The sequence below is a fragment of the Cololabis saira genome, chromosome 5 (genome assembly GCF_033807715.1).
Source record: "Cololabis saira isolate AMF1-May2022 chromosome 5, fColSai1.1, whole genome shotgun sequence".
NCBI lineage: Eukaryota > Metazoa > Chordata > Actinopteri > Beloniformes > Belonidae > Cololabis > Cololabis saira.
The window spans coordinates 27,777,898-27,799,397 of record NC_084591.1 but is presented as its reverse complement, the minus strand read 5'-3'; the positions used below and the strand labels follow the sequence as shown (position 1 = coordinate 27,799,397).

Below are 21,500 nucleotides of genomic sequence, written 5' to 3'. Positions count from 1 at the left end.
AGTACCAAAGAAATCTAATACTCAAGTAAAGTACAAATCCTCTGGATATGTACTTAAGTACAGTACTCAAGTAAATTTACTCTGTTACTGTCCACCACTGAATGTTTGTTTTTTTTATTCTCAGTATACTTCAGAATGAATTGATTAAAATGCTTAATAACAAAAAGCTGTTCTCTTTATCTCAGACAGCCCGTTGATTGATTAGGATCTTAGCTAGTTAAGAGACTATAATGTGTACAGCCTTTTGTTGACAACACATTTCCTTAGACAGTTTTCATGATTGTTACAAGCTTTGACTAAACTCTCAAAAGAAGGAATCTTGTCCAATCAGTAAAACACCACACGTCTGCTTCATCTAACATGTGCCAAAGTGTTTTGGGCTGCTCTGACACTTTTAAATAGCCTCTAGGTTTCCTTTACTTTGGTGTCATGCAGCACTACTAGTTGTGAAACAGATTTGCATATAAGAACTATATTGACATCGGAGCTGCGGTCAAATCCCACTCCACTGTTGCAGCAAGGCGGTGGCGTAATGGTGTAATAACAAAAATGCTCCTCTAATGATCCGGCAGTGTTAAAATCACTCATTCATGCGATATGAGAACTTGTAAATGATCTGCCTTATTCCTGTACGGTAGATGGCGTGTAATAAATAACATGCTGTGTTCTGCATCGTGTGTGTCTTCCACAGCAACGACGTTCTTCAATCTTATTAACCTGCAGTACAGCACCATCTCAGAGTTCTGCACTGGGGACACCTGTCAGGCCATGACAGCCTGCAACACGTAAGTTATATCCCACACTTCTGCTTAATTCATAGCTCACCTGCAGAGACTCGCTGGTTTATTCATCGGAAATCTAGTGTCCCGTTGGTTTATTCATTAAAGGACACTATCAAGGGTCAGTGAGGACCTGCCGGTCCAGACAGAGTGCCCAGGCTAATATTGGTTTTTAAACTAACGCACACAGACCATCTGGAAGTGTGCAGGATGGACCGCTTTTATGTACTCTGGCTGAATTTATGTCAGAACAGAATTATACTGAGTAAGGGAGTTTTTTTGTCTTTTGTCTTTTGTCTGTAAGCTTGTGCCTCACACTGTATAAGTACATCGAGGTCAGAGATAAGTTAACATTACCTCTCAGTTATTTTTTATACCAAATATCTTCCATATAGTACTAGTTTTCTCACACGTAGCAGCTTGATCTAGTCAAGACACAACTCCACATAATGAACACATTTATTGTGCAAGTACACTTGATGTTCAAAAAACTTGACATCCACTTCCTTCGCTCTGATCAAGTAGTTAGCAGTTGAACTCAGCTGTGAACCCAAAAACTGATTTATTCAGTAGGTTTGCATGCACACTTTAGCTGAGCGATGATCATAACTTAGCCAGGCTGTTGAATTACACTTCTTTCCTTGTACAAGTATACATGAATGGTAAATTTTTTTTTTATTTAACCTTTATTTAACCAGGAAAATCCCATTGAGATTAAAAACCTCTTTTCCAAGGGAGACCTGGCCAAGATAGGCAGCAGCAATTACAACACATAGTTATAAATGACGGAAAACACCAACAGATAAAATACAATTAAAATTAAATTAAAAAAGCAAGCAAATCACAAAAAACAGGTACATGTAATGGAGTCGGCCTCAAGTATTTTCAATTTAGATTTAAAATTTCTGAGAGAAATTAACTCTGTTAGCCTCCAATAATCTTGTAATGTGTTCCAGGCTGAAGGAGCAGAATAAACAAAGGCTCTTTTGCCCAGTTCAGTTCTGGCAAAAGGAACAGAGAGCAACAGGTAGTCTTGTGAACGCAGCAAGTAAGAACCAGGACTTCTCTGCACAATCAAGCAGCAAATGTAAGAAGGCAGCAGACCAAGCATTGCTTTATATATAAAAGTATAGCAATGACTGAGCCTTCGGGTGGCAAGAGAAGACCATCCAACCCGAGAGTATAACTCACAGTATAACTCAATCCTATGTAAGCGGATTGAATAGCTGATCAACCTTTTTTCTTTAGCTCGTTGAAACGATGGCCCACAAATGTTTAAACAAAAGAAAGAAGTCACATTTTCAGAGGCGTTTTGTAGCTGTAGGTCTCTCCAACAAAGTAAGCACATCTTCACTGCAATGTGTCCAGCATGAAAACATGGTAGTGCATTCAGAGTGTCAACAGAAGGGAGGTAACTACCTTTAAGTATTTATCTAACTAGTTTACCCTGTCAGGGTGTGGCCCTGTCTTAATTTATGAACCCTTGGTTCAAGAGAGGCCTTTATTCCTGTCACGTTCGCTAAACGGCGGTAAAACCTGATCAGCCCCAATTCCCAATACTCATAACAGATGACATGCTGTCTGCAAGGGCACACATTCGCCAAAAACTATGACGGTCATAAACCACACAGCCATTGACGGATGGCAATGTGACAGATTAGCTCTAAGAAGGAAGCTGGATGAGTTAACATCTCAGCAAACGGTGGGTTTTTCCACTGCTGTCACTGGGAGCTCCTCTTTCTGACCCTGCACCCTTTGAGAAATGAAAGAAACAAGCGTGCTCTGCCTTGATTATGTCAGCGGAGAGGGAAACGGAGCAGATGAACATGTTTTAGCATTTTCCTCTGTTCAGCCACAGAAAACAGAAATAATGACTAAATCCGTAGGAAAAACGAGACTTGAACTAATGCGTATAGTTCGTCACACACAGCTCCTCTCGGGGATTAATTGTCCTTATTGTGGCAGTAGGCTCCACATTTATGACTGCACCTTCCTCCGCTGCCTGCTGCGCTGCACTCCGCCTCTTCCTGCCCGAGCAGGACCTGGCAGCCGCACCCCCTCTGTGGTGAAAACTGACGGAGCCGCAGTTGCAACAGCGTCAGCGCCCCTGCCCACAGGCGAAGCCCAGAACTATTTTTGGAAGAAAATGTTTCCATGAGCTCTGAGGGAACGGTAACCATTTAGGAGCTATTTAGACCCATTTTGTAAGAGAGGGTGGTGGGTGGGGGTAGTTACTGCAATCATTAGAGTTGGAGACTTACGGTTGGTACTGGTTTATGCTGCTTTATGCTCAAATCAAAGCTATAGTCTTTTGTTATTTGTTCTTTTTAAGAAAATAAGAAAACTGTCGCGCTGCTGTTCAGTCATACCTTAAACCAGTGGTTCCCAAACTGTGTGCCGCGGCACACTGGTGTGCCTTGAGGCAAGTCCAAGTGTGCCGTGGGATTTTGTGACAACCATAGCCTACTGCAATATAGTATACAACTAGACAAAAATAATTATTTTAATTTACTATATACTACTTTGAATGCACTCATTCCATAATACAGAGGCAAACTCTTTATCTAAAAACTATTTTAAAAAAATCCTCCTGAAATGGGTGTGTTTGATGAAGCCCAATTTGATAAAGTTTAAATATTTTTGTGAAGTATTTTGTTAATAAATATTTCATGAGTAGAATAGTTGTCTTTGTCATATCTTATTTGGCATTAGTAAATAATAAACTTAACAGATAAACAGATGATATTAGTGATCAGTGAACACGTGTTATAAGGCTATTTTGCACAATAGGTGTGCCTTGAAATTTTTATTTGTCCTTTGGTGTGCCTTGGGCACAGAAAGTTTGGGAACCACTGCCTTAAACTATATCTGTCCACATCTGCATGACGTCAGCACGTCTGGGTGGTGCGTCTAGCTCCGTGTGAGTAAGTGTGTTGGAGAGCTGTGAGTCAGGAGGATGCTGATGTGGACGCTTCACGTTGCTCAGCATTCGTCTGGCCCAATAACGGCCCAACCCAACACACACGACACATCTGGACCTGCACTCGCCAGTCTTTTACATTTATGAGCCTGACGACTACTACCGTCCAGCTCATTAAGCTCCAGCTTCACTAGTCTGATCTGCTGTTACCTACCCGCTGCTCATCCATCCTTCTCCAGGGTGTCTGCTGACGGACCTGCCAGCGTGACCGTCTCAGTGCAGCTTCCTGTTAGACGATTAGTTAACTGAACTTCTGGTCCGTCCACTATTCAGTGATCTGAGTCGGCCCATATGGAAATGTTGGATCTGACCCTGAGGACCAAGGATGGTTCAGTGACCCATCAAGAGAAGGCCACTTGGCCTAATCAGGAAATTAAATCTCAGGGAGTGGGGGAAATAATAGTTTGTGCGTTTAGTCATTTAGTTTCCTGCTTCACGAGACGTTTCATCCAAAAAAGACATTTCGGGTTTTTCCTGAATGAGGAAACAGAGCTGGTGGGGTTTCTCACAAGTCGTGTGTCTGTGTTTATTCATCTTTCTGCTTATTCATTTGCTTTTCCACTGGTCTCTTTGTCTGAGCGTCGACAAACGTTCCTTTGTATGTTATTTTAAGGTTCACAGTTGTGTAATTATTGATCTTTAAGTATCTTTTTTATGAAACACATGAGACAACAGGAAGGCTGATGATTTTGTCTTTTTTTTCTCTCTGCAGAATATACTACTGGTATGATGAGAGGGGGAAGAAGTCCAAGTGCACTGCTCCTCAGTATGTTGACTTTGTAATGAGTCTTTGTCAGAAACTGGTCACAGATGAGGAAATCTTTCCCACAAAATATGGTGAGTATCTTCCACTAGCGCAGCACACATCTGAAGTGTTAGACTGATGCTGCGCTGCCCCCTGCTGCTGGGGGTGTGAAAGATCAACTTACAGAGGTCCATTGATAAACAGCAGGAACAGATTAATGATTGTGTTTTGAGAGATTTGATGTGGCCAACTGCATCAGCCAGTAGTGATGAGAGGATGTACCTGGAAAATAAAGAACACTAGAGCAAAACACACCGAACAGACTGGTCAGTGAAGCAGATCCTGATCCAGAGCTGTGAGACCTAGGGTTGCCACCCGTCCCGTAAAATACGGAATTGTCCTTTTATTTGAGAAAGAAATGTTGCGTCCCGTATTGAACTAATACGGGACACGATTTGTACCGTATTTTCATTAATTTTTACACCATATTCTAGTTGAATTATTGAAATAAATTAACCTTTACACCATATTCTAGTTGAATTATTGAAATAAATTAACCTTTACACCATATTCTAGTTGAATTATTGAAATAAATTAACTTTTACACCATATTCTAGTTGAATTATTGAAATAAGTTAACTTTTACACCATATTCTAGTTGAATTATTGAAATAAATTAACTTTTACACCATATTCTAGTTGAATTATTGAAATAAATTAACTTTTACACCATATTCTAGTTGAATTATTGAAATAAATTAACTTGTACACCATATTCTAGTTGAATTATTGGAATAAGTTAACTTTTACACCATTTTCTAGTTGAATTATTGAAATAAATTAACTTTTACACCATATTCTAGTTGAATTATTGAAGTAAATTAACTTTTACACCATATTCTAGTTGAATTATTGAAATAAATTAACTTTTACACCATATTCTAGTTGAATTATTGAAATAAATGAACTTTTACACCATATTCTAGTTGAATTATTGAAATAAATTGACTTGTACACCATATTCTAGTTGAATTATTGAAATAAATTAACTTGTACACCATATTCTAGTTGAATTATTGAAGTAAATTAACTTTTACACCATATTCTAGTTGAATTATTGAAATAAATTAACTTTTACACCATATTCTAGTTGAATTATTGAAATAAATGAACTTTTACACCATATTCTAGTTGAATTATTGAAATAAATTGACTTGTACACCATATTCTAGTTGAATTATTGAAATAAATTAACTTGTACACCATATTCTAGTTGAATTATTGAAATAAATTAACTTTTACACAATATTCTTCACCTGTAGCTATATTATACATCTGGGCTGATGTGGACATACGTAGCATAGGAGGATATTTCAGTTGCTATATGGTTGTCTGTCTCTACAGTCATGAAAGTTCAATGCTATTAAAGCATTTTAAACTTTAAATCAAAGCATTTTTTTTTTCATATAAAATAAACACATTTTTATTCAGTTTAGAAGTTTTGGGGCTTTTTTTTGGCTCCTGCGCTGCTGAAATCAGGGCGTCCCTTATTTCTATTTCTGAAAGGTGGCAACCCTAGTGAGACCTGTGTGGTTCAATACAAAGACAAATCTAGTTTGGTCTTTTTTACAAACTGTGTCCAAACAGTGAAAACCCCCAGCAGTAGCATGGCGACATAATGAACGTGAGACGTTTTTCTCCCCGTTTCTGCCTCACGGTGGCTCTTGTTCCTAAACCTGTCTGACCTGTCCTCTTGTTCTCCCTCGACTCCCTCCAGGCAAGGAGTTTCCAAACTCGTTTGAGTCCTTGGTAAAGAAGATCTGCCGGTACCTGTTCCACGTGCTGGCTCACCTCTACTGGGCGCACTTTAAAGAGACGGTGGCTATGGACCTGCAGGGCCACTTGAACACTCTGTATGCACATTTCATCGTTTTCGTAAGGGAATTCAACCTGGTCGATCCCAAGGAGACCTGTATCATGGACGACCTGTCCGAAATCCTCTGCAGCCCCGCGCCTCCGCCCACGCCGGCCCCCTCCGCCCCGGCTTCAGCACCATCCCCTTCTTCACAAAACCACGTGACAGAGAGATGAGCAGGGGCTGTGGCGAGACGGCAGCCCCGGGGGTGATAAAAGATAAGATAGAGGAGAGAAGGAAAACAGCCCGGCCCCCTTCCTCGGTGCGAGCAGGACTTAAGAGACCTTCCACTACCCTTATATTTCGCTATGACACCAACCAAACCAGCTGGAAGGACAGGGGGAGGGGTTTCTGAGGGTTTGGGGTGGCAGGGAGGGATTTGTCACGCCAGCAGGAATTGGCGTGAGCGTTCCTCCCAGGGACAAATCCCTCCCATCTTCTCTGCAATCTAAACTAGGAACAAAACAAGTATGTGTATATTTTATTTTATTGTATTTTTTTTTTTCCTTTTGGTCATATTTTATTTTTGTCGGAAGTTTTATTCAGTTTTATTTTTGGAGGGGGGCGGTGCAGCGCGTCTGTCGGCCCCCCTCTGTCCTCTACCTAACATAGAGTGCAGGAAGGGGAGCTCTGCTTTGCTTCGACTTACTATTGTACAGTGTTGTTAACGTGTGGAGAAGAGGCGTCTCTGCTCACCTGCGAGCTCGTCCTCCCCTCCTCCAGCAGCAGGGCGCCTCCTGCAGGTGCCAGGCCGTTAACGCTGGCCCGTAGGGCGCCGCGATACTGCCTGGATGGGGCGACGCTAGCCAATCACTGTTTGGGTTGTTTGCGTGGGAGAAGATAAAAAGCGCTTCCTACTCAGGACCTGAGAGAATAAATCACTGCTGCCAGAGAGAAGCAAACTCTCACTTTCATTCTCTGTCCTTTGTTCACCAGACTACCCAGTCGTCTCGACGACAGATGTTAATCGTGTTTCAGTACGGTATATTCACATAAGACCCCGGTGAACGCTTAACATACATGTCCCACAGCCTACCTGTAGAGGGCAGCGCACGTGTAGACAACGCAGCACACACGGGGAGGAAAAGAAAATCTCAAGATTGTAGATGTTTAATCTGATCAGAGTTGATGTTTAAAGCAACGCTGGGCCCATTTAAGGGGAACGGTGGTTGTGTGGGGGAGTTCAGCACAGCAACAGTAGCCCCTTAAACCTCCAGCACCCACTCCACCCACTCAGCAGCACAGGAGGACAAAGACATGAGGTCATGTCTGCAGGCCCGTAGAGGCGACGTGGAGACGGACGGACGGACGGACGGACGGGAGGGGTGGAAGTACTGGTGTGACCCTGCTCTGCTGTATAATCACCAGTGCTCCCAGTGCAAGACTAAAACCTTTCAGCTTTTATTTTCTTCCAGTCCCCTCTTGAATTTGGTTTTTTAAAAAATATTATCAGAGGAAAAAAAGTTTGGAAATAACAAGTTTATCATCACATGTATAGAAAATGCACAGTCTGCTTGGACTTTACTGTACAAAGAATCACAAGCGGGTTCTGTCAGATATAGCCTCTGTATGGAGGAGGATTGGATTTATAATTCTCCTTTTTTATTTATTTTCTCTTTTTTTTTTCCATTTTTTGCAGGGTTCCTTGGTTCTGGCTCATTTTTATGTATTTTAATTATTAACTAAGTTAAAAGCAATTTAATATTTTAAGATCTGCGGATTATAATCTAATAAAAGAGAGAAATGCCACCCTTTCTCTGTGTTTTTATTACACGTGTGATTGTTGTATGTCCATTAATAGTAAGCTAGTTGGGAGGGAAAAATCAATCTTAAAACAAGAGTACAAGTCAGCTTGAACTCTTGTTTTGAGTTTCTGGCTCTTAAAAACAGTTTTGTGTCTCTGCGGAGGAGTTTTGAGTAGGTGATTGGTCCGTGTGTCAGTTCGGGCTTGAATAACAGGCAGCTTATGTTGCACCTTAGCTGCATATTTGAGACTTGAACTATGATGTAGCAAAATAATAGATAATGAAAGTAATTAAGCTTTTTACAGATCTTTAACTGATAGGACATGAGAAACGGCAGCACAGCTGCTCAGGAAGACAAACTTGGAAGCACCTGAGAGCACACCTCACATATCTGACCTAATGCTTCATATAAGTCCAGGCTCAGTCCCAGGAGGGGAAGCAGCGCTTGGATCTGGTATTTAAATAACAGTTACAATACTGAGGTGTAGAAATATTCAGGACAATTAAAAAAAGCTTAAAGAATATTGAAGTGCCCTAAACTTAATACATCATAAACGTGTAACTAAAGTGTATAAAATAACATTATTGCGTTATTATGGTGGTTAAGAACTCCCAGCTACAGGTACTACAGCTGAGTTATTTGAAGTGTATGTGAGATTAATTTTTATTAATATATTTGCACATCCACTCCAATATTTTTATTTTATAAATTTTTTGAAGGAAGTAATGTACTGTTTACTCCACCTCATTTGTTTAACAACTTTAATCAATAAATATTACAAAGTCTAATTTCTATACCAGATTGAGCCTCTTCAGGGTCACAGGAGTCTTTATCAGTCAGTCTCACGTGAGACGTGGCGTCCATCACGCCCTCACAACCATCGGCCGTACGAGACAACCACAATCACCAGTCCATCTAAAATTATTGTTTTCTAGCTGCAGGAGGAAGCCGGAGCACCTACACAAGGTCCAGTTCAAGAACCAGTACTTTAATGGTTAAATCATCTTTAGGATGGTAAGACTATTGAAAATGTAGTTTATTTTGTAAAACCTTTTATTCCATTTGTGAAAATGCAAAGAAAAAGTCCATGTTCTTGTGTTTATAACTAACTACCTTAGGCAAGGTCCAGTTCAAAAACCACAATTTTGACACTGCGTCAACCTGGATTAAGTTATTTTAAGATGAGACTAAATGGAGAAACACAACCTTTCTTTATTTTGCATTTTCACAGATGGAGCAAAAGTTTCACAAGTCACCAACTGCTGTTTTATAGTCTCTAATGTCAGATGTGGATGTAAATCTACTGTACATTTGAGCAGTAAAATGTGGTTCTGTCTGGGACCTGGTCAATGCTGGTCTCAAAGGTACAGGTAAATTGATTCATTACTTCTCCTACATTTTAACACATTGAATAAAAGCTTCACAGATGAAGAAATTAATGTATTCATTCATCACCGAGTAATGTTGCTTTGAACTAGACCGGGTCTAAAAAGCAGCTGAATTGCCCTTTTTTTTTCTCCTTTGGAGCCTCATAGTCGTACAGACGGTCCTCACCCTGGATTTTGAGCAGGGGACCGCTTGGAGCTGTGCAGCAACAGGAAGGACCAGCCTGTATAGTTTTCCCTGCAGATAATAAACTCGTCATATACAACCTGCTGCTTGAGGTTAAAGCAGCAGCTGCTGAGTTTTCTCTTGATCTTTTGGAAAAACCAAAGTGCAATCACTGACAACTACGACCACCAAAAAAAATAAAATGACACATGGTTTAATGTCATTAAATAAATCGTCAAATTATCTATTATCTCAAGAAAAATAACACTTAAAGGAAAAGTAGAAAGGCTTCAGGTGGATTTGTTCCAGTTACTTGTAATCAGCCCACAGGCCCTCAGGCATATCTGCTGTTCCTGCATGAAGCTCTAAACGATATAAAATAACTCAATTTATATAGTTCATTATATACCAAAATGAACATATCACAACAACACCCTCTATAAATATCAGGGCTTCAAGAGTTTGATCTTTTAAATGTTGAATTTATGTCCATATTTAAGTGCGGTGATTGATAATAGTGTATTTTTCATTGTTTCTACTGACTTCTCAAACAAATGTATATTAAGAGTTGAAAAGTGAAACATTTGTTTCAAAAATGTTGAGATTAGAAGCAGAAAAGTAGTAAAATAAAGATAATAAAAAGATACATAGACAGTACATGAATAAATGTAATTCCTGGTGACTCCCAGAACTCTGACCACCCACTCGGCACATGTTTAAATAAAAACACCTCTTTTATTCATTTCAAATCCATGCAGTCACTCACAATTATAAAAGACAGCTCACTCTGGACACCAGGACTCGCGTCCTCCAGTCCCAGCCTGCCCTTGTGCATTGATCTGAGGACCCTGAGTAGAACAAGTCAATGTGTGTACATCCCACTGAGTTGGTAAAGCTGATGTGGATTATTGATTATTTATAATCCGTAAAATATTTGTTATACAATAACTAAGATTTGATTATTCAATCATCTTTATTTTTTTCTAAACAGTCCGTGGTCATGCAGGAGGCCTCAGAGGTTCTCCACCCTGGACCTGCGGACCATGGTGGGTAGGGTCGCCACCCGTCCCTTGAAATACAGAATTTTTACGTAATTGGGAATTAAAAGTTGCGTTCCGTATTGAACCAATACGGACACATATTATGCCCTTATTAATTGATGTCATGATATACAGGTGAAGGTCTGAACATTTGAATATATTGCAAAACTTCATTCGTGGTAAATTCAACTATTGGTGAATGTATTATTTCCCACTGCATTCAAAGTGAGATATTTCAAGCCTTTATTTGTTATAATTTGGATGATTAAGTCTCACAGTTTATGAAAACCCCAAATAAAAAATATCAAAAAATTAGAATATTTTAATCAATAAACAATTCAATCATCAAGATTATAACAAATAAATGCTTAACATATCTGCTTTGCATGTAATAAGACTAGGTAATATATTAGTTTCACCTTTTAAGTTGAATTATTGAAATAAATTAACTTTACACCATATTCTAATTTTCCGACCTTCACTTGTTATTCTACATCTGGGCTGATGTGGACATACATAGGAGGCTATTTCAGCTGCTAGTATGGTTGGCGGTCTGTACAGTCATGCAAGTTCAGTGCTATTAAAGCAATTTAAACTTAAAATCAAATCATTTTGTTTTTTCATATAAAATAAACACATTTCTATGCAGTTTAGACGTTTTGGGGATGTCCCTTTTTTTTGGCCCTGCGCTGCTGAAATCGGGGTGTCCCTTATTTCTATTTCTGAAAGGTGGCAACCCTAATGGTGGGTCTCAGAGGATCTCCACCCTGGACCTGCGGGCCCCCACGCTGCAGCCCCTCCGTCTCCTCACGGAGGCCCGCAGGGGGCCGCCCTCGCTCATCCTGAAGCCCCGCAGGCCGCCGGCCTCGTCCAGCTGCCGGGCGCTGCAGCAGGGCGTGGGCACCTTCACGGTGTTGCCGAACTTGGAGTAGTCCACCGCGTACATGCCGTCCTCCTCGGACACCGTGGGCACGAAGCGTTGGCCCCACAGGATCTCCTCCGACACGTAGGAGGTGCGCGCCTGCGTGGTGATGCCGGTGGTCTCCACCACGCCCTCCAGCACCACGATCACCTCCACGTGGTCGTGCTGCAGGTCTTGCGGGGACAGCCCGTACAGGGGGCTGTCCTTGTCCATGACGTGGGAGATGATGAGGGGGGACACCAGGAAGATCCCGTTGGTGCCAACCGGGTTATCCATGTGGATGTCGATCTGGTCCAGCGGCACCAGCTCCCCCTCGTCGGTGGTGCTCCTCCTCACCACCTGCATCCGCACGGTGGCGCTGATGATCATGCTCTTCCTCAGGTCCCCGATGCGCACCATGAAGCACAGCTTCTTGTTGCGCAGCGAGATGACGGCGTGCTTGCTGAAGATGAGCGTCTCTGCGCGCCGGTGCGCCTGCGCCGTCTTCATGAAGATGCAGCCCAGCATGATGGCGTTGATGATCAGCCCCACGATGTTCTGCACGATCAGGATGATGATGGCGGACGCGCACTCCTCCGTGATCATGCGGCCGCCGAAGCCGATGGTCACCTGCACCTCTATGGAGAAGAGGAACGCGGACGAGAAGGAGTGGATGTCCGTGACGCACGGGACGAAGTCGTCCCCTCTCTGGTCCAGGTCGCCGTGCGCAAAGGCGACGAGCCACCACACCATCCCGAAAAGGAGCCAGCTGCACAGGAAAGACATGGTGAAGATGATGAGCGTGTGGAGCCATTTTAAATCCACCAGCGTGGTGAACACGTCCTGCAGGAACCGACCCTGCTCTCGGATGTTGGTGTGCGCTACGTTGCAGGTGCCGTTCTTGGAGACGAAGCGCGCCTTCCCCTGACTGGCCTTGAACTTGGGCTGCAGCAGGACGTCCTCGGCCAGCCGGGTGAGCAGGTAATCCTCCGGAATGAGTCCTTTCCTGGACAACATTTCGCTCCCATGCTACGTGTCCACAGTCTTTGGGCTTTGGAAGGGACAAGTGCCGATGGATTCTTCCCCTCCGTCCACGGCGGCTTTCTGACCTCTCCAAGTTCCCCGGTGTCTGCGCTTCGGCAGCTGTCGGTGCGCGCAGGGGGAGCGGGAGCGGGGGTGGGGGGAGGTCAGGGGAGGGTCGGGGGACCTTGCAGTCGTCCGTTTTCTGGAGTTATGCGCGCTCCTCACGTTGCCTCCAGATCAGGCGCTGCAGGACTGCGTCGTCCCATGAGGGGGTTCGTGCTCCAGCAGCAGCTGCCGCCGTCACTCACCGAGGGAGCTGTGGCACGCAGCCCCTCACCGTGGATCCACTCAGCCCCTCACCGTGGATCCACAGCTCCTCACCGTGGATCCACTCAGCTCCTCACCGTGGATCCACTCAGCCCCTCACCGTGGATCCTCAGCCCTTCACCGGATCCACTCAGCCCCTCACCGTGGATCCACTCAGCCCCTCACCGTGGATCCACTCAGCCCCTCACCGTGGATCCACTCAGCCTCACCGTGGATCCACTCAGCCCCTCACCGTGGATCCACTCAGCCCCTCACCGTGGATCCACTCAGCCCCTCACCGTGGATCCTCAGCCTCTCACTGTGGATCCACTCAGCCCCTCACCGTGGATCCACTCAGCCCCTCACCGTGGATCCACTCAGCCTCTCACCGTGGATCCTCAGCCCCTCACCGGTGCCGGGGCGCGCATGGCCTTGTGCGTAAAGACGGATTCGGAGATAAAACGGTGATGCATGGGCGTTCATCGGTCTCCCAGCATAGTTCTGTCATATTTGGATGAAGATGAGAGCTCACGTGGCGCTGTGGGTCCCGTGATTACCTCGACACCCCACCACAGCTCGGTAACGTGAGATGGAGACGTGGTGGTGTGGAGAGGCGGTCCCTCCCCCACCATCCGTTTCATGTCCTTCCCGTGAATTACAATTGTCTTGATTGCGATATTGTGCGTCTTAGTGGTTGCTCGTTTCTCCCGGTGCGTCGTGGCTGCATCTCAGCAGCCTCTCTTTAACTCCCGGGCGCAGCAGCAGCAGCGCGCCTGATTCCGCGTCATGCAGCGCAACAAAGGCGCAGCAGTCATGCGTGAAAGAGGCTGAATGAGAAAGCGGGGCAGGCATGAGACGTGGGCGGTTGTGCAGTCTTAATGCTGCAGGCAGCTCATATACTCTATATAATGGTTTAAATATAGGACGGAGGAGCCTACTGTAAATCATTCTCAGGTTACTGAACCTCAGGAGGCTCAAACATGAACGCAGAGAGGAATAACCAGCCCCGCGTTTTACAATCTGATTGGCTCTTTCCTCCATCCGTGTAAAGGGGCAGCATCATGTGATTCTCACTTCAGCACCAGGTCCTGACCAGCCTGCTAATATGATTGATCGTAGTGCTGGGCGGTATGACCAAAAATTTATATCACGGTATTTTTCAAAATTATATCAGTTTCACGGTATATCACAGTATTTTTTTTTTCATGCACAACTGGGTGTTAACCACATTTTCTAATGATTTGGAAAGGAATTGCTGCAGTAAATTGGCTTAGAATGGCCTATTTTACTGTCATGAGGAGGATGCATATCAAATAAATTTGATTTAGGCATGCTTTTCAAAGAAAAACATCTTTTACAAAATTACAAAGTAGAAAATATTTATTGAACATAAAAAAACTGAACATTTTTTAATTTCCCAGCATTATGTTGTTTTGGTTCCACCTCCTGGTGAATGTTAGGTCAAATTCTTATGTGGTTACTTTTTGGTTGGCCAACGATTTATGTTTGTGGTGTGCAACAGTTACGGGAGCGGCCAGTCTATTTCCTTATTTTACAACGCCGTTATTAATTGTTAGTTTTTTTCCCCACTTATTCCACCGAACACCGAAAGTGTTTTTTTGCCATTTTCGGCCGAACAATTTCGGTTACCGAACAATCGGTGCATCACTACTGCTAAACAGTCCCCTCACAAACAGTGTCCAGCGGCGCTACGTTCCCAGCGTTGTGTACGCTACTGTACATACTCACCGGTATTACGGTATATGAACAATTCATATCATAAGAAAAATAAACACCGGTATTCGGTATGAACCGGTATACCGCCCAGCACTAATTGATCGTTCATCTTGGACAGAACAGTAAGTGTCAAAGACTGGGCACGTTCTTCCCCAAGCAATCATCAAACCCCACTCTCATGATAATTTATGCTTTTATTAACAAATAATCCATTATTTTTATGTACAAATATAATACAGAATGATTAAAAAATAAAAAGAAGGAATATATATTCCATGGAACAATTGCACTTTGAATGTCTGCTTTTTCCACGCTCTCCTCTTCTTGTGCTACTTGTCTGCTCGTACGAAGGAGGCGAAGACGCTGTCCTCCTTGTCCAGCAGGGCCTGGGGTCCGTCGTACTCCAGGATGATCCCCCGCTTCATCACAATCACCAGGTCGGCATTCAGGATGGTGTGGACGCGATGCTGCGCGGCAGAGGGGGAGAAAGCCATTACTGCTACGAGCAGCTCAGACCTCAATTGCCAATAAATCAAACTTGACATGTTGTCACTCTTTTAAAGCAGAATTATACTGATTTGATTGTACACAACTGAGTGACTGCAGGTTACATTGGAGGAGGAGATAAAATGAGACGGTCTGGTTGACAGATTAATCACTTTGTTCTTTCTTATACATGAAAATAATCTAAAGGGAACAGTAATGACCTTTTTAAATGCATGAAAGACATTCTCAAAGAAGTAACAGTGAAGATGAGTTCTGCTGTGTTGGCTTTTTTCTCCTCCTACCCTGTTTGATTTGCAGTGCAGTTTCTGCAGCCATACCTCAGTTTGCAAGGAGTACATCAGCAGATCAGGGCAAAGGTCAGCACGTTCTGGAGTAAATACTAGAGCTGTTTGTGCTGCTGTAAGTACCTAAGGCGTTGGTGCAGTGTGGGAGGGAGTACTCACCGCTATAGTTACGACTGTACGGTCAGCAAAAGCTGTCATCACCACTTTCTGCAGGATGCTCTCCTGTGGGAGAGAGGGAGAGAGGGGGCTGCTTCAAACACACCAACTCTCATATGACTTTGATTTACACTTACTTTGATCCAAGGAACATTTTGCTTCAGGGTGGTAAAAACATCAGTTTTTGAAAGTCTCTTCTTTTTTTAATCTCTCTCGCTCATCACGTGATCAGAAGCTGAGCAGTGTTTCCTCGAAGGCAGTGCTGTTGCTTTATCAGAAGCTCAACATTCAAGTGACGTCCTATAATAAGGAGCAGTCTTATTCTGACGCTCCCATCAGACCTCTGCTGCACTTTAGTTTACTACGACCCCACGTTTTCCTGCTCTGCTTCATGCAGGTTCTCTCCTCCAGGCCTCTTTCCTTTCTACACTCCCTTAAATATTGATTTGATTTTTTAGATCTTATCATTTCTGTTCTTCCTCTAAACGTATATTAATCAACCAAATTTAAATGTGCATTTCATATTGTTCTTGTCAGCAGTTTATATTTCAGTTGAAATCCAGCTGAGAAACTTGAATTATGCATTTCAGATTACAGCATCTGCCCCACTAGAAATAAACCTTTAAACTTTGTAATTTCTCATTCCTATCACCGTCTCTGTTTTTCTGATTTCCTAAAACAGATCTCCCTTCATGCCTCACAGACTTTAAAAATAAAAGTTTTGTACTGACCGTTGCCATGTCGATGGAGGCCGTTGCCTCGTCCATGATGAGGATGCTGCTCTTCCTCACGAAGGCTCTGGCCAGGCAGAACAGCTGTCGCTGCCCCTGGCTGAAGTTCTCCCCTCCCTCCGTCACCATGGCATCTGAACAAACCCACAAACGTTGATGCACTCGATGTGACAGAAACAACACACAGCCAATGAACATGCTCACACTCATGGATTTATAAACTCTAACCATGTCCACGCTGTAAATTACACTTTTTGAACATGGTTCATTAAGCTTTGCTTGGTCATCAGTATTTGATTGATCCCTTATTTGCATGTCGGTGTCATAAAGAGGGTCAAGTTGTTTGTTAGCTTCCACCTAAATTTGAGCATGTAACAAGTATATTTTTATGAACATGCAAGCTAAAATAACCTAAACCCACTTACAATACAAAAAGTTATATGTCTCCTTAACTACATGAGTTTGCTTTCTACTTCAGTTCTGCATATTTAAAAGGTTTATTTTTAGGTAAAAGCATTGGGGACATCTGCCGCCATGAACATTATGATGGAGTGTCTCTGCACGTGGGCTATTTAAAACCCCCAAACTGCTCAATAATTAATGTAAAAATGTAAAGCAGATTGACTCTGTAAAAGTAGCTGCAGCTTGATAAATGACCCACCTGAACATATTGATAAATGCAGCAAAAAGATATTAATGGAAAGTCTTTAATATGCTTCAGCTGGCAACGTGTTATTTAGCCACAAGTCATGCAGCGAGTACCTAGAAGCTCGAATCTGCAGGAAAACTGCTGAAACTACAAAACCTGGGTTAAAATCTGAAGAAATATGAGGAACAGTTGAGCTATATGGACTAAACGGCTGTGCAGTCCAAAGAAAACCACTAATCACAGACACTCATTATTATTAGTGGCATTATGATTGTGAGACGACCATGCCAGGATTCATCTGGTGCAAACACTGGAAGAGTGTTTGTGGGAGAATGAGACATGATTTTCAGCCGGGGATCGTAACATCACTGAATCCACTCTGGAGTGAAGTAAATGTTGTGACTCTGCATTAACTTATTGAAATGAGGGGTGAGAGGGGAGACTATTTTCTCTGGATGATGTGAATAAGATGTGCACTGTGGAAATTTAGAGGAAAAAGGAGCCAGATCTCTGTCAATACTTTGACCCCATGTTTCTTTGTTTTGGTGGTACACTTCAGTCGACACCGCCATCCTGCACTGTGGAAGGTGTTGGATTAAAACCTTACAGTGACACATACTGAATTCCCATACGAGTATGAGACACAGATCTTTGTTTCTTGGTTTCAATTATCACTGCAACACCAGAAAATTACTCTGGTGTCAGACAACATCAACTGTGTCCGACGATTTCTAACTAAATTAAAGGACAGTTTTAATTAAGCACAGATCAATGCTGTATTGACTATGTAGCTCCAGTAATCATAATTGGAGGTCTTGATTAGCTCAGCTTCAACTTGCTTAGTTTGTTGGAACCTTTAAGACAAGTAGGCTGCGAGCAGATTCCTCTCTCTCAGTGACAGACATCGGCTGAGGCTCCTCCGGTCCCTCATGACAACTTTGAGGGAATGACAGAAGTGAGTACCAAACTGGGAAAGAGCAGGTTCAGGTGTGTCGGTTATCGCTCTCAGCTCATTTCTGACCGGACTCAGTCTGCGACCGTCAGACCTGCCTCATCAGAGCCTCATCAGAGCCCCAAGTCAGTTAAAAATTGATGCTCAGGTTATTTGACTCTGCAGTTTCATCCTTGCATGGAGATATTTGATCATGGTTTCAGCGCAGCCTCAGACAGGGCATCAGCTTTTCAACAGATCACCAAAGACACAATTTACTGTCCCTTTATGACTGCGTTTTTGAACATTAGCGCTCTCACCTAGACCTCCTGGCAGGGTTTTAACGACAGGCTTCAGCTGAGCGATCTCCAGAGCTTCCCACAGCATCTCGTCTGTGGCCTTCATCTCTGGGTCCAGGTTGAACCTGCACAAACACGCACAAACTGTCTTTAGGCCACGCTTCAGTCAAAAATAACTCTCAACATGAACAATTAAAGCAGTTTTTCATGTTTAAATATCAGTTCAAATATCTCGTCTTGTTCTCGTTGTCTCCCGTCCTCCCATCAGTACATTTGGACTGTCTTTCCAGTCATTTCCCCGGACAAGTGGACAAACTGACATCCTGACCATCAACAAAGAGGCCCAACAATACCAAGAGAAGGAAAATGAGAGTGACCGAGCTAGGAACCAAACAGGAGTAAATGTCAGACAGCATTGTGAAAAAGGAAGCCTCCGTGCCTAGAAAAGCTACTCAGTTTATGTATAAATTGACCCAAAAAACCAACAAAATCACCCCCAGCATTTTTGCGTACACTATATATTTCATCCATCAATAAAGTCCTCTATAATCTGCTATCACTGCTGGACTGAAACTGCTGACATCAGAGCTATCTTTGACGGGACACGTCAAAGAAAACAAAACGCAGGACTAAAATGTACTGTAGCCAAATTTAGTGAAATAAAAATAAAAACGGTCTGACAGCATCATGCAGCATTTTTAAATCCCCCCACCGCCCACCCTGTGCAGCACAGAGAGGCTTTTAAGGTCAGAGCTGCTGAGGGCTAAAAATAAACTCCTTCACTGGAGGAAGGTCCTGTTATCAGTAACCAGCCCTCCTTATGTCTCAGATAAATGTCAGTGAAGTGCGGCTTAATAGCTCATTTAACAGGAAATGTTCACTGTGTCCCCCCTGGTTCACTAACACCATCATCAGTGTTGCCAGGTCTGAGCATGTGAGAGGTCGACCTGCTGGTTCACCGTACCGGATGGTTCCACTGAACAGGAAGGGGTCCTGGAGGATGATGGACAGGCGAGACCTCAGGGTCTGCAGCGGCAGCTTGGCGATGTCAATGTTGTCAATCACAATCCTCCCTGGGAGAGAAGGAGGTCATAATTACACAAGAAATTGCAAAACAAAACCTGATTTTCTTGCTTTGTCTTTCACGTAGAACGCTCCAGGTAGCATCTGAATGATCCTGTCTTTGTGTCAGTCGTACATGCACGCCGATCTGACACTGAAGTGCTGACGTCTTACCCTCAAACATGTCCACCATGCGGAAGAAAGCCAAGGAGAAAGATGATTTGCCACTGCCAGTCCTGCCACAGATCCCCACCTGGAAATAAGAAAAAAAAAAAATCATTGATCACAGACGTATCACCAGGTCTCGTTTCAGAAAAAAACTACAACTTTCTGGCCTTTCATTTTCCTATAGACAGAAGCACGCTGGTTTCTGTGGTTGGGTTACCTTCTGACTAGGACTAATGTGTGCGTTGACATTTTTGAGCACGGGCTTCAGTGTGGGGTCGTAACGAACGCTCAGGTTCTGGATCTTTATCTCTCCGTGCCGGGGCCAGCCGTCGGGCACCTGAGACACAGCTGAGAGACGCAGAAACGTCACAGGAATTTAAAAGGAATTAGACGATGCTCCATAAGCACTTAAAATAAAAATACTCTTTGTTGAAGGTAAAGTTCAAACTGGTGAATTTACACTGCAAAAACTCATTTATTAGCAAGTTAAAAAGTCTTGTTTCAAGAAAAAATAAGACTGTTTTCAGACTATTTTGCTGGTTTTAAGAGTTAGTCAAGAAAATCTTTCTTACTCCATTGCCAGAGATATTTCTGCTCATAATAAGACACATTGGACTAGATTTAGACATATTAGGCTTATTTCTAGCAGGGCTGTTTTTTGCAGGGTAAAAAGGTACAAATATGCTATTTAACATGAGCAATAAAAAAGGGAATGTGGAATAAAGCTGAATAAAGTTTAAACTTCAACAGGAGTGACCAAGAAATGACAAAAAACAGCACAGGAAAGGGATCCAGATGTGATTAAACAACAACGGTTTGATAGAGGGCAGGTGGAGGAGGAAGTGTGGCTGTGGCTGCACTCACTGAGGAGTCCCTCGTAATTCTCCGGCTCGGTCTTGAGCAGCCCATTAATCCTCTTGACTGAGCCGAGCTGCACTTCCATGTCTGCCAAGTTACGCACCATCCAGTTCATGTAGTTGGACACCTGATACACGAGAGGAGGAAGGAGGGTCACAGGCATGCGGCCGTCTGTTCTCCCAGTCTGGTTACTGACCTATAACTGCACCGCGCTCTGTAACTGTTATGATTTAGCATGAACACACCGAGAGTGTCAGCTAAAACACCCCAGAGACACGCTGGAGAGGAACTCAACCAAACTTTCATGTCCCCGATGATCAGGTTGTTATAAATGAACACACAAATACATATCTAATGCATCATTCCAGCGCAAAAGGAATCTGCTATCAGTAAAACTACAATGATGCAGGAGCATTATGTATTTTATTAATGTCTTTTTATACAAATCAAACGTATGAAGGATTTCTGACGATGAAAAGCTCAACAACCTGATTTATCAAAGTTCATCAAAATCATTTTTTCTTTATCTTCATTTTTAGTCACAAAATGAGGAAAAAAAAGCGTCATTGGTCCTAAATGAAAGTCAGTCAGAAGTCTTGAGGGTTTTTGTTGTTGTTTTAGGAGGTTTAACTTTTACACGGCAGGTTTCAGAAAGCGTTGGAGCGGCCTGTGTTTATTCTCCAGAGATTTATCCACACGTTTAGTCTGATGTTTAGTTTTTACGACTGTGATGAACACGACAAAGTCCTGAGTGTGTGTTTCTTCAGGAAGTCCGAACAAAGTCTGTGTTTAAGAACCACGGTATTGTTATCCGACCTCTTTCTACTCCAAGCTCCTGAATCTCCATGAGGATTTCTCACAGGTAGAAATATTGAAATAAACTCTTGAAAAGCTTTTCTTGCTCTTATGAACTTGAACTGAAACACTCTGAGTTAATCTAATTGCTTAAAGAAGCCCGTTAAGATCGACTGCTGGGTCGACGTTTGAGGAGCCGGGAGATTTCTGAAGCTTGCAGATTCACCCCTGCCAGCGTCTGCAGTAAAGACTGAACAGCCCTTATCTCCAAAAAGGTGAGGAGAGAGATTTTTCCTTTTCTCTTTTTAAATTGTATATAAAGTTCTTAGCGAATTCT

General features: G+C 43.0%; 3 protein-coding genes across 8 annotated transcripts in view; 1 reads left to right on the top strand and 2 right to left on the bottom strand.

Annotated features, from left to right (window-relative positions):
* The window catches only part of mob2a (MOB kinase activator 2a), a 67,997-nt gene extending 59,829 nt beyond the window's left edge, over positions 1-8,168 (top strand). For all 4 annotated transcript variants that reach the window (XM_061721445.1, XM_061721442.1, XM_061721443.1 and 1 more), the window contains exons 3-5: positions 692-785; positions 4,472-4,596; positions 6,282-8,168. In XM_061721445.1, the coding sequence (XP_061577429.1) occupies positions 692-785; positions 4,472-4,596; positions 6,282-6,595 (533 nt within the window). In that variant the 3' untranslated portion in view covers positions 6,596-8,168. The remainder of the gene's footprint in view (positions 1-691; positions 786-4,471; positions 4,597-6,281) is intronic.
* A 2,259-nt stretch (positions 8,169-10,427) lies between these two features.
* kcnj11 (potassium inwardly rectifying channel subfamily J member 11) lies at positions 10,428-13,086 on the bottom strand. The gene has a single exon (XM_061721441.1). It carries the CDS (start codon positions 12,672-12,674, stop codon positions 11,508-11,510), a length of 1,167 nt encoding a protein of 388 aa, XP_061577425.1. The 5' UTR covers positions 12,675-13,086; the 3' UTR covers positions 10,428-11,507.
* A 1,824-nt stretch (positions 13,087-14,910) lies between these two features.
* abcc8 (ATP-binding cassette, sub-family C (CFTR/MRP), member 8) overlaps positions 14,911-21,500 on the bottom strand; it is a 71,085-nt gene continuing 64,495 nt past the window's right edge. For all 3 annotated transcript variants that reach the window (XM_061721435.1, XM_061721436.1, XM_061721437.1), the window contains 8 exons: positions 20,375-20,495; positions 19,728-19,858; positions 19,517-19,595; positions 19,245-19,353; positions 18,302-18,405; positions 16,402-16,535; positions 15,674-15,736; positions 14,911-15,190 (listed from right to left, as the gene is read on the bottom strand). In XM_061721435.1, the coding sequence (XP_061577419.1) occupies positions 15,053-15,190; positions 15,674-15,736; positions 16,402-16,535; positions 18,302-18,405; positions 19,245-19,353; positions 19,517-19,595; positions 19,728-19,858; positions 20,375-20,495 (879 nt within the window). In that variant the 3' untranslated portion in view covers positions 14,911-15,052. The remainder of the gene's footprint in view (positions 15,191-15,673; positions 15,737-16,401; positions 16,536-18,301; positions 18,406-19,244; positions 19,354-19,516; positions 19,596-19,727; positions 19,859-20,374; positions 20,496-21,500) is intronic.